The sequence below is a fragment of the Pongo pygmaeus genome, chromosome 4 (assembly GCF_028885625.2).
Source record: "Pongo pygmaeus isolate AG05252 chromosome 4, NHGRI_mPonPyg2-v2.0_pri, whole genome shotgun sequence".
NCBI lineage: Eukaryota > Metazoa > Chordata > Mammalia > Primates > Hominidae > Pongo > Pongo pygmaeus.
Genome location: NC_072377.2, coordinates 99,561,502 through 99,580,179, shown reverse-complemented (window position 1 = coordinate 99,580,179; position 18,678 = coordinate 99,561,502). Strand labels below are relative to the sequence as shown.

Genomic DNA, 18,678 nt, shown 5'->3' with positions numbered 1-18,678 from the left:
TATTGAAGCATACTAGGTTTTAAATTGTTCTCTAGATTGTAATGTATTATTTAGAACAATCTCCCAATGCTTATTATATTACGTACCTCAAGGTCCTGAAGTGTTTTTTATTAGATTAAGTAGATTAAATGACTTTACGTGAAACACTATATTGTATGTTTTTAATCTGTGGATAGTAGCTTAAAAAGAAACTTTATTTTACAAACTCTTTTTATTGTATAGGCAGTCTGTGTTAATGCTGTGCTGGAGAAGGTAAAGAACATCTTCCAGGAAGAAGAATCCATAAGGCAAAACAGAGAGGAGAGTGAAAATTGTAGAAAAGCCTTTTCTGAGCCTGTGCTTTCGGAGCCTATGTTTGCTGAAGGTGAAATCAAAGCAAAACCTTATAGGTCATTGCCGGAGAAGCCCGACATTTCAGATTACCCCAAGTTTCTTGCTAATAAGCAGAGTAATAACATCCAAGTTTTACATTCTGTGTTTGACCAATCAGCTGAAATGGATGAGCAAATCTGAATACAGATATCACTGAACAGAACTTAAGAGTTATCTATTTAATGGCAGATTTCATCTGACAAAACTCAGAGTCTAGTTTACATATTCTGAATTGCTCTGCTTTCTTAAAAAAAAAAGAGAAGGGGGCTACTATTAAAATGTCATTTTCTAGTATTTACATGATAGAGTAAATAAAATGAATATTGATGTGGAATATATGTACTGACTACATACTTTTAATGAACAAGAAAATCCATCCTCTGGTAGGTTAGACTTTACACTGTGGTTTATAATATAAGCATATTTATAATACATTAATGTTTTTATTAAAGACTTGTTTTGAGTGTCTAATTCTTTACTTGGGAGAAAAAAAAGCCCCATCAAGATGCTGCATATCAAAATAAAAGAATATTTATTTTTTATATGCAGACTGGAGAGTTTGAGTCTGCGTATTATTATTTTGTAAATCACTTGTAAAGTTATGAAGGATTTGCAATTCACAGATGTCATAAATTTATAAAACAAAATATTATTTACAAATGTGATGAGAAGATTTCTGTATATGAAGACAGTACATGATATGATTTTTATTTCTAGATTTAGAGATACAAATTTAGAATGAAAAATCAAGTGCACACTACTCATTATTGCCAGTGGCTCCTATGAGAAAATATTTCTGTAATTATTCCTGCAAACCAGGGCTACAGTTTTTGCCTGAAGAAAGTACTCTGATTTCTTCTATACACTTTATATTCTGGACACGTGTTAAGACCTGACTGGGCATTGAAGGATTATCACATGATAGAATAGACTGGGATGTACCTTCCTGAGAGATGGTACATTTTCTGTACTTAGTGAGTAGCTGCTACCACAAACAGTATCTATAAGAAGCCCAAGTCTGGTTCGTTGGTTGTCTGAGAAATGAGGACCAAGTGCTACTCACGCTATCCAAACTCCAACAGAAAAGGAAGTGTAACAATATGTAGTAAAGACCCTGTAAGCAGAGTCTTTACTATACAGACCTTACTTATTTACTATTTTTATAATAACCAAGGGAAAGAGTCCAGGTCGGCTCCTTAGAATGTTAAGTATTAATTAGATTTAGATTCTTAATTCTATTCCTCTAAAAATACTACTGTGCTTTGAGACTAGGTTCCAATCTTGACAGTTCTTCTCACTCTGAATTCATCATCTACTCATTTTAGCTATTTCTGGTCCCACATAGTGGTGATTTTTGCATGAGCACTGACCATGCAAAAATCACCACTATGTGCTGCTGATTTTTGCATGGTGGGTGCTTGGGGTGTTATTTTAAATACATTACAACTGGTATGGTATGAGCACCAGGCAACTGAACGGTACTGACCATAAATAACTGACATGATAAAACCAGGGTGAACCAACTGAACATCAAGCTTGCCTGGGAACTCCAAGTAACAAAACCCTAGATCTCCTCTCTATAATATTTATAGGAGACACTTAGTTGTGCATACATTCACAAAGTTCTAAAACGTTCTTAAAAATCTTTATTTGAAAATTTCATATAGGCATTCAAAGAACATTGGCTCACTGAATAGGAGACTTTACATCTCTCATGGCTGGGCAGCGGCTGTGTCTGGCTTCCTTACTTCAAGATCTGCCTCAATCACAGATCACTTAACAGTGGTTAAGTTTCTTATTTTCAAGTTCAGCAGGTAAACTTATCTCATTTTTGGAGGCATTTTTTAAGTACAAAAAGTCTGTTACGTCATTTAGGAAAGTTGCACAGTTCAGATGTGATGTGAACATTTCAATGCATTTAAACTTTCCTAAAAATGTAAAAATAACAATCAAATAGGAGAGGTAGGGAATCCATAGAGGTATAAATAAAACAAGAATGGAAGAATGCTGATAACTGTTAAAGCTGAGTGATGGAAGTTCATTACATAGTCTGTTTACTTTGTATATACTAAAACTTTTCCAGAATTAAGTCTGCTACATCAAACAGGGATTTTTTTTTCCTATTTTAAAAACTAAATTTTTTAAATTAAAAAAATTTTTCTTACTAAGCCTTAATTTTTACCTATTATTTGTTTACTCCAAATTTATTTTCATCCTTCTTAAACAGAACATCCCAAACCTATAACTTTCAGGTTCTAATTAATCCAGAAGATTCGATAAAATGTATTCTATTGATCCTGATAATCCTTACATCATACTAAGTATGTGTGCTCTTAAACCTCTCAAATGTATATGAATTTTAAATAGTTGTGCCTATGTTGAAAAGTTTCATCACCTTTAAAACTGAAGCAGAGTTATTCTAAAAATGTTTTCAAGCATACACAATATTTTTCATTTCTATATATTTTTTATCAGGAAGAACTCTTAATTACTTTGAAGTCTCCAGTGGCATAAAAATCAGAGTCACACTTAAAAGGTTCATTAGAAAGAGTCACATAAATATTTCCATTGTCTACTGTCACTGTGTGAATCCTCTGCTTTATTCCTTTGGAGCACCACTTGGGTTTTGCTGATGGATCTTTAGGGTTTACAGACTGGTACAGACCTTCTCCTGTTGCCAAAGTAATTTTGTATTTATGCCAGGGGCAAACTATACACGGTCGTCCATCAAAATCCTGGGGAAGAGAATAACTCATTTAATATTCTGACATGTCAAATGTTCTTGATACACCATAGACTCTGAAGAGAATCTGCTGCAGAAGAACCAGGTTAAAAAACAGGTTAGCTTTTCTTTTTTCCTCCTATGTACAAATTATTCAGCATAAAGCAGATCCTAATCCGAGAAGAGTCATCAAGCTCTTTTACAGTTGATTAGAAAGCCAGTTAGAGCTCTACTAGAAGACTGACATGCTCAGGCAACTAAACCGTGTGACTGCAGCTGTGCTGTTATCTATTAGATGTTAATGTCGCCTCCTTGACAGAAATGGGGCAAGGACTTCAAGTGCTTCTATAGGAATTTTCACTAGCTTCTAGAAGAACTGTAAGGTTCAGATATAAATTCAAAAGGAGTTACTAAAGGCATGAGTGCATATGATAATAGAAGAGCAATTTGTGATCCAAAGTAGTTAATTCTCAACTTTTTAACTGTCTTGGTGAAGTGCTTCTCAAACTTTAAAAAACATAGGAAGCACCTGGATCTTGTTTCAATGCATGTATCTCTGTTTAAATGTAGTAGGTCTAAGGGGTTGGGGTGACAAGATTCTGCATGTCTAAGAAGCTCCCATGTGACACCAAAGTTGCTGGTCTATGGACAACAGTTTGAGGAGCAAGGTCTTCAAGCTCTCATTATGGACTGAAACTGGAGAAAATTCTATGGAACTATTATCAGCTCACACATGTAAGTGGGTGCTTTCATTTTCCCCTCTATATCCAAAAGTACAGGAATACTGATTTGTACTTTCATAAAACTGTCAGCAAAGATTCACATTTTCATAATTTACATTACATAAAACTGTCAGCAAAGATTCACATATGTGGGTTTGGACAACGGGAAAAAATAGAAAAAATAAACACACACATGTTCTTTAACATGAGAACAGGTGTGTACACTCATCAAGTGTAGAGAGAGTGGAATGCTAAGTTCAAGCTTGTACTTTGCATAGGTTAGAGAGAGAGAAACCAATTTCATGAAGAAACAAGAAATTAGGTGACTAGTTTTGGAATCCAAGGAAGCAAAGACAACTTCCCCCGTTCCTCCTCAGTTAAGACTACAGTGTGGTTTATTTCTTTAAAAATATATTTATACTGTATATTTTTGTTATATTATAAAAGTAATATATACTCATTGTAAAAATTCAAATTATGCAGAGCGTATACAGTAAAAAGTGAATATTCTTTTTGATGGAAAAAAATGAGATCTCATAAGACTATTATCATCCTATGACTTGCTTTTTTCAGTCACAAATACATTGTTCACATCTCTCCATACCCATATAGATCTGCCTCATTAATTTAATGATTGCATGGTACAGTTATTCCACAGCATGGCTGTATCATAATTTATTTAACCAGTTTCCAATTGTTAAAACATTTAGGTTGCCTTCAATTATTCATTATAATAAATAATGCTACAATGAATCATTCCTATACAAATACTTAAACATCTGTGCAATTATGGCCATAGAATAGATATAGAGTATAATTGCTAGGTCAAAAGATACGCAAATTTCTCATATTTATCTTATGAATTCCAAGAATACTTGAAATTATATTCAAAGCATTAAAATATAGTTCAAACCAATTATAAATTATTTTTGAATATATTTATTTGCTGGATTTGCTGAAAATAAATTTAATTTTACATACCTCTATATCTCCCAAATGTAAAGGTCCTCCTGAGTCTGAAAAGGAATTGAATGTTACCTGCAGTCACTAAAAAACTGAAATTTTGATAGTTTTATGGTTTAAAGTTTTACAAATGAAAAATAAAATCTTACGGTAACAGCGAATATCCATAGCATGATATTCTCCCTTGTGGTAGAAAATCACCACTTCTCTATCATGGACAACAGCTGTCATTCTTTCAGATTTTTTAATGTCATCTTCTCTGCCCACACAGACAGAAGAATATTCCCTCTTTTCAGGATCTTGTGCACAGCCATCAAGATTCATGCTAGTTGAACATAAAGAAGGAAAGTTATAAGAAGTATTCACTAATTTGGTTCCAACTTAATGGAGATAACCATAAGAATGAATAGTTTGGACTTTTCAAGATTAATGGAGGCACTTTCTGTAGCTATATAAAACATTTATAAATACTGGATTATTATTATTTTGCGACAGAGTCTCACTCTGTCACCCAGGCTGGAGTACAGTAGCATGATCTCGGCTCACTGCAACCTCCACCTCCCAGGTTCAAGGGATTCTCTTGCCTTGGCCTCCCGAGTAGCTGCGATTACAGGAGCCCGCCACCACACCTGGCTAATTTTTGTATTTTTAGTAGAGAGAGGTTTCTCTGTGTTGGCCAGGCTGGTCTCAAACTCCTGACCTCAAGTAATCCACTTACCTCAGTCTCCCAAAGTGCTGGGATTACAGGCGTGAGCCACGCGCCGGGCCATAAATACTGGATTAAGTAGGTAGTCATTACTTTGCGTTAGAGACTCTTAAAGACTGCCAAAATTAGGCAGGATTCCTCACTCTGAGGCTAGAGTTGTATTAGATTCATTTCAAGGTCAAGAAGGAAATTTCAGAACTTGTAAAACATAGAGATTTAAGTTTCACTATCCCTTTATTTCCTATCAAATTCAACACTAAACAACATTCAGTTATCTCTGCATTGTTTTCAGCCTTCTGCTGAAGGCAGGATTCTTTGATTGTCTGAATAGTCTTCAGCCTCTTGGCTAAGGTGGTCCACTTGGTTTTGCCTGGAGTACACAGTTGGCTCTTACAGGCACAACCAGATAGCTATTACAGCAAGAGAAGATGGGTATGAATGAAAACCTTTCATTTTCTTACCTCAGATAAAAACTGGTCACTAAGATGACAGCTGAGCTGAAATGCCCAAAATGCAAATGAACTAGACATACCAACAGCTGGGGGAAGAGAATTCCATACTGAAGGAAGAACAAATACAAAAGCCTGAAGGAAAGAAGAGACTTGGTGAATGTGTTCCAGAAGACTGGAACATAATATGCAAGATTGGTAAATAGGCAGGAGCCAGGTTGTGCAGTGCTTTGTATGGATTTTACTCTAAGAGCAAAGGAAAGCCACTAAAGAGTATAAAGCAGGAAAGTGTGAATTGATTTCTTTTTGAAAGAACGCCCCCGGCTCTGTGGAGAATGGATTATAGCAAAACAACAATGGATGCCCAGAAATCAGAAAGCTAGGGGTCCATGAAAAAAGATGGTGGCTTGCCACAGGGGGTTGATGCTGTAGGGGATAAAAAGTAATAATAATAGTAGCAGTAGTAGCTACAATTATATTGTGTTAACTATGTGCCAGGCACTATTCAAAGGCTACATTTATTTATTAACTCCTTTAATCCTCCATGTTACTAAAAAGGTATTATTATTTTAATTTTATAGTACAGAGAAGTTGGGTTGATGAACTAGAATGAAGATGCTACAGAAAAATAAATAAAGATGACTCCCAAGTTTTAGGTTTGTGCAGCTAGGTGAACTGTAGTGCCAAAGACTGTGAGGAGAAAGGCCAAGAAATGAATGGTATTTTTGCAGGATGGAAAATCAAAAGCTATATACATTTTACACATATTGAGTTTAAGGTATCTCAGAGACATCCAAATAGAGATGTCAAGTCAGCAACCAGATATATGAGACTAAAGTCGAGAATTTCTAGAGAGAAAAACTGGGGAGTTTCCAGGTTACAGAATTCTATGGACTCACTTGGAGAGGAAGTGTAGATAAGGAAGAAGGTCTAAGACAATTCCTGAAGCACTTCAACATTTAGAGGTCAGGTGGAAAAGAGGTTGTAGAGAGGCAAGATCAGTAGAGTGTCCAATCTATTGCTAATCAAATGAAATTCATTCACAGCTTTCTTCTCTATCTCATATTCTCCTTGAACTGCAAATATATGGTAACCTAGAAAAAAAAGGCAAGGAATGAGGCCAAATAAATTCCAATGCTGGTCACGTCCGTGTACTAAACAATAAATAATACATGAAGAAAACTCGAGGTTCTTAGGAAACTGTCCCTAACTTTGGTTGTTCTATAAAGAGTTGGGCCTACCCCATACCCTTTTCTCTTTGTAAGTTCACTTACTCCCTATACGTCCACCCTCCTAGAAATCAAATACTGATTAGTATCCAAGTAAGAGCTTATATTCAGAATATAACCATTACTACTCTCTTTTCCCTGTATTTCTAAAGTTTGTCTCCTATTCCACTCTTTAATATCCTTTTGGCCAAATATGGAAATTAAAAGGTGGGAAAACAATCAAGACTAAGAAATATCTCAATATTATTTTTAGGAACAGGCTTAAGGATTATAGGTTTGATCCTGTCCTTGAATCAAAATAATGACTCAGGCCAGTGGCTCACACCTGTAATCCCAGCACTTTGGGAGGCCTGGGTGGGAAGATCAATTGCCAAGAATTCAAGACCAACCTAGGCAACATACCGAGACTCAGCTCTACATAAAAATGTTTTTAAAAAATTACCCAGGTGGGTTGGTACTTGCCTGTAGGGTTGGCTGCTTGGGAGGCTGAGGGAGGAGGATCACTTGAGCCCAGGAGTTTGAGGCTTCAGTGAGCTATAATCATACCACTGTACTCCAGCCTGGGCAACCGAGTGAGACCCTGTCTCTAAAAATATTTTTTAAAAAAAGAAGTTTGCTGTGGAATGCTAAAGATATTAAACACACACTTGTCTACAAATATTTAACAAAATTACAAGTCAGGTGTCAACTTCAAATAAATATTCTAACTTTAGGAAGATACTTCATCATCCACACCTTCTTCAAATATAGTAATACTATAGTATTTCACAGGAGTTAAGCAACATGATAATGTACCTTTCCTTGATCAAAAGGAATCTGCATTGTAATTCCACTCAAGTCTTAGGTTACCATTTTACATAAAAACACATATATCCAACTTCTTTTTTTTTTTTGAGACGGAGTCTCGCTCTGTAGCCCAGGCTGGAGTGCAGTGGCTCCATCTCGGCTCACTGCAAGCTCCATCTCCCGAGTTCATGTCATTCTCCTGCCTCAGCCTCCCAAGTAGCCGGGACTACAAGCGCCTGCCACCACACCCGGCTAATTTTTTGTATTTTTAGTAGAGATGGGGTTTCACCGTGTTAGCCAGAATGGTCTCGATCTCCTGACCTCGTGATCCGCCCGCCTCAGTCTCCCAGTGTGCTGGGATTACAGGTGTGAGCCACCACGCCTGGCCCTATCCAACTTCTTTAAAGAAGGCATTTGTACCTCGGTGTACCTAGCTTAGAATGGTTACACACTATGGGCCAGTCCCTTCCCAAAAAAAGGGAAATTGTTTTCATGGAAGTGCCAAGTAACTTTAGGACTTCTGCAGATAATTTTCCTGATGGCTTCTCTAAATATTTATTTAATCCTGTATAACCGATTGGAAGTTTTAAAATGTTAGTAGAAAAAGAGCATGGTTCATTTAAAAAGTAAGTTTATAAAACAAAAATTATTAAGAGTAAAATCTCTGTTAGTGTGTTAGGAGTGAGCTTTAGAAAAAGAGAATTTGTAGGTCACTATTTTGAGATAAATAGTTCTGAGCCATGTGGAAGACAGATATCAGATATCATTGTAAGTCTGGGCTCCAAAATTGAGGTGTAGGTAGAGAGATATGTGTGTGCATGTTTGTGCATGTGTGCATATGTGTTGATGGGGAGAGACAGGGGCTTTGAATTCAATGTATAAAAGAAGGCATTACACACATCAAGCTTAGAAAATTATAGGGATGTCAAATTTGTACTCTGAAGTTTGCATTTTTAATTCTTGCTCTAATTTTTTTTTCAAAAGGGGGGATAGAAAAGTAATACATATGCTGTTTTTAAAAATTATCTCACAATAAAAAAGCAAAAATTTATTATTTTAAAGCAAAGGCAAAGAGGACCATGGCCATGATTTTCTGGGTTAGCTATGGCTGATAGAAGGCAAGAATACTATCTCTGAATGGTCATCTGGTTTTATTTGATTTTGGCAGGTACTCAACACAAAGTGATCAGGTGGTAGTATTTGCCTTCAGAGTTGGGCATGCAGCCTTCATCACGTTTTGTGACAGAACAGAGGGGTAATAATAAGAAAAATGGGGACAAAGGAATGAACTGAAAGACGGGGAAGTAGGCTAAAGAAAAAGAAAAAGAAATGTGGAATTTGCAATACATATAACTGACAAAGGCTTGAGATTCAGAATATGTGAAGAACTCCTATAGGCCAGTAAAAAAAGAACAAATAATCATAGAAAAATGGGCAAGACATGAACAAACATTTCACAAATAAAGAAATCTGAATGGCCAATATATGTAAAGACACTCAACCTCATTAGTAGGAAAACGCAAAGGAAATGCAAAGCAAGGCCATTAAATGTGATACTATTTTCTATCCACCAGGCTGACAAAAAATTATACCAAGTATTAGTGAAAATATGGAACTGCTAGTGATAACATAAACTAGTGCTACCACAATTTGGCATTACCTAGTAAAGTTAAACATAATAATAATAATCCCACTTTGGGTATATGCCACATAAATGCACACAGGTACACCAGGAAACACACACAAGAATAGTTATAACAGAAAAAACAAAAACAACACAAAACCCATCAACAGTAGAATGGAAAATGTGTATGTTCATTCAATGGAATGCTGTACAGCAGTGAAAAATGTATCTCTACATCAAGTTGGCTTAATTTCAAAAAACATAATTGCAAGTGAAAAATTTAAAAAGGAATTCAGAGTATGTTTCCGTTTTTATCACAAATGTGGCAAAACCAAACAGTATATCATTCATGGATATATATACTATACGGTAAATATATCAAGAAAAGCAAGGGGATAATAAACATTTCTTAAATGTCTAAAAATATTTACTTTTTTCTTACAATTAAAATTATTCCTTTCAAGATTTAAGTTGTATCCTAATGTATATTTATGTAGCAAATGACCCCAAGCCCAAGAAAAATGGAACCAAATTGCCCTTTCTATCCTCTGAGAATGTGTCTGTGCATAGGTCATGAATGAACTATTTGAGAATTTTGTACAGCTAATTTCAAAACTTGGCACCAAAGGAGGAAATAAATGAATAGTTCTTTTTTTTTCCTCCAGGCAAAAAAAAAAAAAAAGTACTACTATCAAAAAGTAACGAAATACAAGAGATGTAGTATAATATCAAAAGTTAATTATGTTTTCCCAACTCCCAAATAAATGAGAACCAAATACAGGTCTTTCTCAAATTTGAGTCACTACAAACTTACAGTTTCTGCAAGGTTTGCCTCCAACCCGACAAACTGGTGAACTTTTACGGGACTTATAAAAAAGGAGCAGAGAAGACTGGGGCTAAATGATAAAGGTTTCAGAGAACTATGATTATGGCCGTGCATTTTGCTTAGAAAAGTATTATTTTACATGTCAAATAATAGTTTCCTCTATGTATCTTAAACGGTACTATTTATACTATTTGATGACTTTTTACATTTAACACCCATATTACTCTTACTATTGTGAATATCATGATCCATTCAGACAATAGGGAAAGCCCACGTGTTCACCTTAATTATCGTTATTTTGATGAACTATTCATAAACTCCCAATATATTTCGATTTTAAGTCTACTTTAAGATAGTAGAATCTTAACTGAATGAAACAGAAAATTAAAGGACTCATCCAGTTTGGGGGCTAGATGAAAACATCCCCCTGAAAAACTTAGTGGTTATGTTTCATGTTCTCTTCGAGAAAAATTTTTGGCCTGTCCCTAAAATTGGTTTCTAAAGGTGCTAACTCCATATAAAATTACAAATTAGCTAAATGGATACTCGGTCACTATTAGATCCCTTTCCAACATAGGAAATAAATTCAAGTGGAATTTAAAAAAATATTTAGTGTAACTCAAATTTCCACAAGACACGGGAGATAAAAGAGACATGAAGTGAAACGTACTTACTTGTCACTCCTCTTGAGCCATGACTAAGGTGCTTTTACCAAGTGTGGAAACTTTGCCTACACATTATCAGAATGCTTATCTGAAGTATGACACCCTTGCTTTTACGAGCAGGGAAGAGAAATGCCTTAGAGAGTAGTTTTGGTATCTCTCTGAATGGCAGAATAATAGATAAAACTAGCTGTCCTTCAGTAAATGCCTACTGCTTTGAATATAATAGTTCATTAGTCTTCACAAAACCACCGAGGGGTAGGCATTAGTTTTATTCAGGTAGCACCCCCCTTTTTATAAAAACATGGGGCTTGCAAGTAAACTATCCTGAAGACACAAACATTTTAGCAAAGCAAGTATGTATATTGGTGATGTATATAGTATTGATATTTGTCACCAAAGATGGTCCTGAATTTAAAAAAAAAAAAAAAAAGGAACGCTAATGTGTAACAGCTATGTTCACGAATGTTTACAATTGAACGCTTGCCCAATAATTTTATATAAAGTCACAGAGCTGCTGCTCTGGAAATCAGCAACATCGTATGACTGTGATCACGAGTGAGCTAGACCTGGGTTTGCATCCCAGTTCTGCGTGATTTGGGGCAAGTTGCTTAACTTCGCTGTGCTGCAGTTTCTTTTACTGTAAGAAGGGCCCGCCACATAGGGGTGTGGGTAAAGCACATAAATGCTTTAACACGTCAAACGTTTAGAGCAGGCCTAACCGCAGAAAGCGCTCACAGCGCGTTAGCTGGCACCTCTAAGGTCCATCCAGCTCTGGCAGTTATCCTGCCTAACTTCAAGTTGTGTTTAACATTTCGGTAAAGACCGCCTGCAGTTCTGAAACTGCACGTGGCTGTCCAGGTGCTGTAAATTCTCGACACAGACGCCAGGAAACGAATATCTCCAGGACGGCCGGGGCTGCGGAAGCCCTGGAGCAGCTTCTATACTTCAGAGCTTTCATGGCACAAATGCCAAGAAAGCTTGTTAGAAACGACCCGCGTACCCCCCTTAGGTGGCAGGTCTCAGGTGTGGCCCAAGTTTCAAGGTGAACAAGCTCGGTGGGTCTCCTGTGCCTAGGCGGAAGCCCGCCCTGGCGGGTTAACCGTTAACTAACGCTGAACCGAAACCCAGAAAGGCCTCAGGCCTCGCAGCGGCCCGGCCACAGCCGGAATGCGGAGTCCACGCCCGCAGCCCGGCCGGAAGCAGCTGGTCCCGCCAGCCCGCCCCCTGCGCGGCGAGAACAGAACTTACTGTCCCCGAGTCCTCGGTCCGCCTCCGCGTGACGCTACTGCACGAGCCAGAGCTCCAGACAGGCGCGGCGCCTCGACAGGGCGGGGCGAGGCCGTCCACGTGACCCAAGAAGGCCGGCTCCCGGGACCGCCTCTATGGCATTGCCGGCAGATGACCCTGGTTGACAGAGATCTCTGGCCAACAGCGCCGCGCCAGCACCTTCGAACTGGCAGGCATACTCGTGTGCTTGAGAAATGTGGATAGCATCAGTTTACTTTTTAGTTGTTTGTTGATCTCATTACATTTATTCAAATTTTAGATGCGCCCAGCGACTTCATTCAGGTATTTACCCTATAAAAATATTTGCAGAAGGTCGTGGCGATGCTGGTAACCCATGTATAAGGATGTTAAGGCCGGGCGCGGTGGTTCACGCCTGTAATCCCAGTACTTTGGGAGGTCGAGGCGGGTGAATCACCTGAGGTCGGGAGTTTGAGACCAGCTTGACCAACATGGAGAAACCCCGTCTCTACTAAAAATACAAAATTAGCCGGGCGTGGTGGCCCATGCCTGTAATCCCAGGTACTCGGGAGGCTGAGGCAGGAGAATCGCTTTGAACCCAGGAGGCAGAGGTTGCGGTGAGCCAAGATTGCGCCTTTGCACTCCAGCCTGGACAACACGAGCGAAACTCCATCTCAAAAAAAAAAAAAAAAAAAAATGTTTATTGCGGTGAAATAGTGAAAATAGCTGAAGTGATAACACGGAGGAATGGTTCGATAAAACACAGCACAACAGTACAGACATGTGAATTACTTCGTAACTGTGTACTGTATACTCAAAGGACAGGTCCATGATGTAATGAATATTAAAGGCAAAGCGTAGAATACTATATATGGTGTGCTCTCTTTAATGTAAACAAAAATTATTTTTTGAAATACAAACATGCAGGTATGTACATAAACTTTTTCTTGAAAAATCAAAAGAAACAATAGTGGTTGCTTTGGGAGGAGATGGAGAGTTTTCACTTTCATATTATGAACTTTGCAATTTTGCTTTTTTCTCATTATACTTCCCTGAATTGACAACAACAACAACAAAGAAAACCACCAAAACCCTCATATTTGTGTTCCGAGCTGGGAAACTAGATGAGCCTAAGTTTTCAAAAGTTTCCTTGACTACTTTCCAATGCAGTGGTTCTTAACCCTGGCTATGCCTTAGAGTCGCTTGGGAGTTTTGAAAAGTCGTAATTCCCAGTCTGTATGCCAGACCAACAAAATAAAACGCAGATTTATTTGGGGTGGGGAGGGAGTGGGCAGATTCAATATATGTTTTTAACTTCCTGAGTGATTCCAGTGTGAACCCAAGGTTGAACACTACAACTTGTATTTAGTGTGGTGACATAGTGGTCTCAGGCTCTAGGGTGGCCCAATGAACTGGGGCAGCCGAAACCCAGGAACTTTGTCCATTTACCTCAGTGTGCTATAGAAATGCCATTTTTTAAATGAGCCTCAACATGTAAGAAGTTGAATAGCTCAGAATAATTTGCTTCCAGTGCTAGTTTCTTCTGATTTTTTTCTCTTCAGTACAGTTTTAGGGTGACCAATAATATTTTATTGGGTCATTTCCCTTTTGGCCATTTTTTTCACTAACCCAAACACAAATTAACTATCTAGTTTTGATGTATCAGTTATCAAAGAGATAAAATATATTTTGATTTATTATAATTTCCATTGTCTGTTAGTCATCCCAAATGATTTTATTGGCACATGGAAGGTGTTAGCAGTCCCCAGCTTGTCATCGAAGGATTAAATAAGGTTTGCCATTTTAGATATCCTTTTTTGCTTTGTCATATTCTGGGCATTAAAAACGGACACATCTTAGATCCATCGACCTTAAATTTGATTTTGAATAAACTGAAGACCTCAGTAGTTATACATGCATATGCACACAAGTAGGATGAAAGAAGAGAAACTTTCTTTTATCTCTACCAAAAGTATTCATATGGTTAGTCATGTGATGTTTGGAAAGCTATAATGGAGGTCAGAATAAACTACCCTACTCCACTTCCCAAGTGCACACACACACAAATGCACAAAACCATTCACACGCAGGCATGCACATTAGGTAACAGCAAGAACCCATCCAGTCTATTTGGAAGTCATTATTGTTCAGAATAAAGTTCATGATTTCTACTGTTATTTTGCCTTTTTTTTTTTTCAATAGAACAATGTGAGCAATGCTACCACTAAGTTTCACCTGTGGCCATCTTAGGGCATGTACTACCTTTTCTTTCCTTCCTTCATTTGTTCTTTTAGCCTTCCCTTTTCTGCGCTTTTAACTTTGGCCTATTAGTGACACCTAGTGGTTCCTGTGGCCAGCTTTCCCCCTGATTTTGGCTCTCAATATCTTCATGTATGGTTTCAACTGAAAGTTATGAGCCTAGTCCCTCTGCCGTGAGCATCAGGCTGTTTCTAGGCAGACTTTTCAGGCACCAAGACTCCCCTCTTAGAGAAGTTAAAAACTTGCCTTCAATCCTAAGCCAAAATCTGTCTTGACTGCTAGTGAAGGCACCTGTGTGCTGCTAGTTTCACTATAGGGAAGTTTGAAGGGTGTCCACCAATCTGGATTTCCTACTCCTTCACACCAGAAAAGGGTGATAATACTGCCCTTACTAGGCCCTGGAACTCAGATTACATGACAGTGAGTGTGGCTGTAAATACCACCTATGTGCTTAAGACTCCTAAATGAATGTCTCCAGACATTTTGTTGGGGATGCCTACTTGACATTTCTATGGGGCTATTGTGGCAGAAACAGTGGTGTTCACCAAACATCCCATCAACTACCCCACATTTTCCAGCTCCACTTACAGTTTGTTGTGGCCACATGGCCAGTTTTGAACAATGGGCTGTAGACTGAAGCATAGAAAAGCAGAGATGAGACTTCTCCAGTTGCCTCTTTTTCTGTCATAAGAATTAACAAAATTCTGGATGGTGGAGCCTCCACCAGCCTGGGTCCCTGAGTGACTATGCAGAACAGAGACCACATCTCCCCACCAATTTCCTAACTTCCACTAAGCCGTGAAAGTCACATAACTTAAGTGAGAAATAAATTTTTATTATGTTAAGGCCCCTGGAATTTTAAGGTTGTTTTTTATTATAACATACAATAGTTTAACCTGATAATTCGTAGCTATCTCTAATTTCATTGTGTTCAAAATCGAAATACTAGTTCTCTCCCATAAATCTGCATTTCTTTGTCTTCTCCATCTCTATAAGTGACAACACTGTCCATCTTCAGGCTTAAGGGAGAAATCTGGATGTCTTCCTTGACTCCTCCCTTTTCCTTACCTCACCCCTTTCTGCCTGCCCGTACAGAAAGGAGTTCGCATAGCTGACCTGAGATTGCTATCCTTAAAAAGGTCTGCTTGTAAGGTTGGCCCTTCGCTGACATGTGAGAACTTGATAGGTAAACAGTCCCTTACTCTTGTGCCAAAGCCCTAATAACCTCAGTAGAAAAGGAACCAGGTTCAAGAGGCCAAAGAAGAGACCTAGAGCCAGCAAACAAAACATGGTGTTTTATTAGGTGCTTACAGAGTCCAGTGGTGGTGGGCTGGGCAGGAAAACTGCAACCGCCTGCGAACCATCATGCAGTTTATATGGTATTTTCACTTTATACCCTCCCCCCTAACAATCTCCACCTGGCAACCTTCATGTATCCCAAAATTCAGGGCCTCAGTCCCCTGTATTAGATGTTTCTCATAGATAAAGAATGACTCTTCAGGTTAGCTACTCCCAGATTCCCTAGCTCAGAACATACATTCAGGTGCATCTGCCATATGGGGTCATTCTGAGGGTATGCATAAATTATTACTATCAGGTGAGTTTACCCGACACCTGCACCTACACATACATAGCTTTCCCTAAATAATAAAAGTGATTCACTGTGCCTAAGCTATTTGTACAAACAATGCGTTCTATGCTGATCACTTGCTTTCCTTCTGAGATTCTAGAACTTGGTACCTGCTAGGCAGAGGTGCCTGTGACCAATACCCAATAAAAGCTCTGGTTGCTGAGTCTCAGTCTTTCCCGGGCAAAAACATTGCAGGCATGTTTCTACATTTTCATTTCTGGAGGAAGAATGCAGTCTGTGTGACCCCTCGCGAGAGGGAGAACACTTAGGAATCCTGCACACGAAGTCTTCCGTGCTCTGCCTGAGTCTTTTTCTTTAGAATCCAGCTGTGTATCCTTACTACGTTTCTGTAATAGCATAACTGTAATGAGTCCCAGAATCTAGTGAATCTCCAAATGTGAAGGGGGTCTTAAGGACCCCTTGATATCCCCCCATATCTAATCCAGCACTGAGTCCTGCCAATTCTTCCTAAAATGTATCTGAAATTACACCGCTTCTTACCTTATCTGCTATCACCACCCTGAAGGTGCCATCATCTTTTATGTGTGTTGGACTTTGAGAGGGCCCAATAACATCTTTCTTTTATTTTCTGCCTGAGTTTGAAACCAGTTGAGAGACACAGAAAGGGATCAAGGTGTGAGCTTTATTTAATTATGAACATCTCAATTAGAGTGGCTTAAATATGCAGCCAAAGAGACTAACAGCCTCCTGAATTAAACTTATGTATCAAAACTGTCTTAAAACTGTCCTCTCTAGAGGACAGACTAGATTGTACCCTCTCTACAGGTACACAAAACTGTAGAAAGAAGAAAGGAGCTAAGCTGAGCATACCAGGAGAAGTGAGTGAAGGTTGGAGATTTGAATAGCTGAAACACTTCTTGTTCACTCCTGATTTTTATCTTCCTGGTGGGACTCCAAGTCCTGAGCATTAAGCAAATGATACACAGCTGACGTAAGTGGGGGTGTGGAGAAGAGAGTCTGATCAGACTGCGTTGAGCCTGAAGCAAAACACCGGCCATTTGTACCAAGCCAGGCTTAGCAAATACACACAACAGAGCTATGTGGGCCCAGCAAAGGCAAACCCCAGAGGGCTTTAGGTGATGTGGGCCTCGGGTGCAAGCTGCTGCTCCTTGACCTTGAACAACATTCAGAACATATTCATTCTGCTACACTGAGTGTTAGCAGAGATAGGGAGGCCACAAAGACCTAAGAAAGCAGGTATAATTAAGACAAGGTCTAAATTATGTCTTTAAGGACTTTGGCCTTTCAGACAGTAGTGGGTAGAGTCAGGTTTGCTGCAGTTAGAGGTAGTGATATTGATGAAACTGAAGCTTCAGGTTCCCATGCTTGCATGGGGCCTTTCCAAGATCCTGAGGTCCTGAGGGACACTAGTAATGTGTTCACATGGTCATATGCTCTCGCTCTCTCTCTCACCCCTACCCCTTATATATATAATTATATATAATTTGGTAACAAACACAAAAATACGGAAAGGTACAGGGAAACTCTATTCCCAAACACCCATTTGAGAGTATAGTACCAATCTGATGCCCCATCAGTCCCTAATGCTTTAGTATGTATTTTCTCCAAATCTGGACATTCTTCTACATAACCACAATACAACCATCCAAATCAGGAAGTTAACACTGACACACTACCATCTGATCCTCAAATTCAGTTCAGAATCAAGTTTGTGTGTTTAGTTGTCATGTCTCCAGCTTTCTTCAGTCTGAGATATCTCTTAGTCTTTCTTTAACATTTATGATATTTGCATTTTTGAAGATTACAGGCCATTCATTTTGTAGAATGTCCCTCAATTTGAGTTCGTCTGATGTTTCCTCCTGATTAGATTCGGGTAATGAAGGCACATCACAGAGACTGGACTTTGAGCCTCTGTAGGCGGCCCCTTGATTCCCTTCCCACTTGGCTTGAGCTGGCCGTGCTATGTCATCACACCATGTTGCCATCTATCCCACTAGGGCTCTGACACTCCTCTGTGAGCCACCTTGGTCAGTCCTCCTTCCCATCCCTCTAGCCAGCATGTGTGTCTCCCCCGCTCTGTCCTACCTACTGGCTTTAGGACTGAATTGTTCAGAAAGGAGAAAGAAGACAGGGAACAATAATGATAATAATGTTTTTGTAAAATGTGTAAAAGCAAGGTAATTTAACTTCTGTGGATCAAGGCCATTGTCTGTTTTTCTTCTGTCACTCAGACATTTTGGGGACCTGGCTAAGGGGCGTCTGAGTTGGAAATACATTTAGTTTGGGTTTAGTGGGATATAGTTGTATGGTTTATAGCTTCCAAGAATTCTCCAGTTGCCCACTGTGGCGACTCTCCCTGTATGCCCAAATGAGGGTGAGGGCGAGGGTTCTCCCAAAATGTGAAGGTGGGACAGTGCCCGACATGGAAGTATGTGAGTCCTAGAGCAGAAGCCAGATTTGAAATGGATGGAGCCAGAAATTAGGCTGTAGAAAATTCT

The 18,678-nt window shown here is 38.8% G+C and overlaps 2 protein-coding genes across 12 annotated transcripts in view; one reads left to right on the top strand and one right to left on the bottom strand.

The window, feature by feature from the left end:
• SPATA9 (spermatogenesis associated 9) overlaps window positions 1–710 on the top strand; it is a 74,185-nt gene extending 73,475 nt beyond the window's left edge. For all 6 annotated transcript variants that reach the window (XM_063665024.1, XM_063665025.1, XM_063665026.1 and 3 more), the window contains one exon: window positions 223–710. In XM_063665024.1, the coding sequence (XP_063521094.1) occupies window positions 223–513 (291 nt within the window). In that variant the 3' untranslated portion in view covers window positions 514–710. The remainder of the gene's footprint in view (window positions 1–222) is intronic.
• On the bottom strand, window positions 222–12,407 carry RFESD (Rieske Fe-S domain containing). 6 transcript variants are annotated; one of them, XM_054487909.2, is made up of 7 exons: window positions 12,065–12,296; window positions 10,388–10,469; window positions 6,834–7,028; window positions 5,947–6,044; window positions 4,929–5,104; window positions 4,798–4,832; window positions 222–3,107 (listed from the first exon to the last, which is right to left on the bottom strand). In XM_054487909.2, exons 3-7 carry the CDS (start codon window positions 6,891–6,893, stop codon window positions 2,844–2,846), a joined length of 633 nt encoding a protein of 210 aa, XP_054343884.1. In that variant the 5' UTR covers window positions 6,894–7,028; window positions 10,388–10,469; window positions 12,065–12,296; the 3' UTR covers window positions 222–2,843. The 6 variants fall into 6 exon arrangements, with proteins under 6 accessions (XP_054343884.1, XP_054343877.1, XP_054343880.1 ...); XM_054487902.2 differs by lacking the exon at window positions 5,947–6,044 and having other exon boundaries at window positions 12,065–12,288; XM_054487905.2 differs by lacking the exons at window positions 5,947–6,044; window positions 10,388–10,469; window positions 12,065–12,296 and adding an exon at window positions 12,313–12,389.
• Window positions 12,408–18,678: the final 6,271 nt, after the last annotated feature.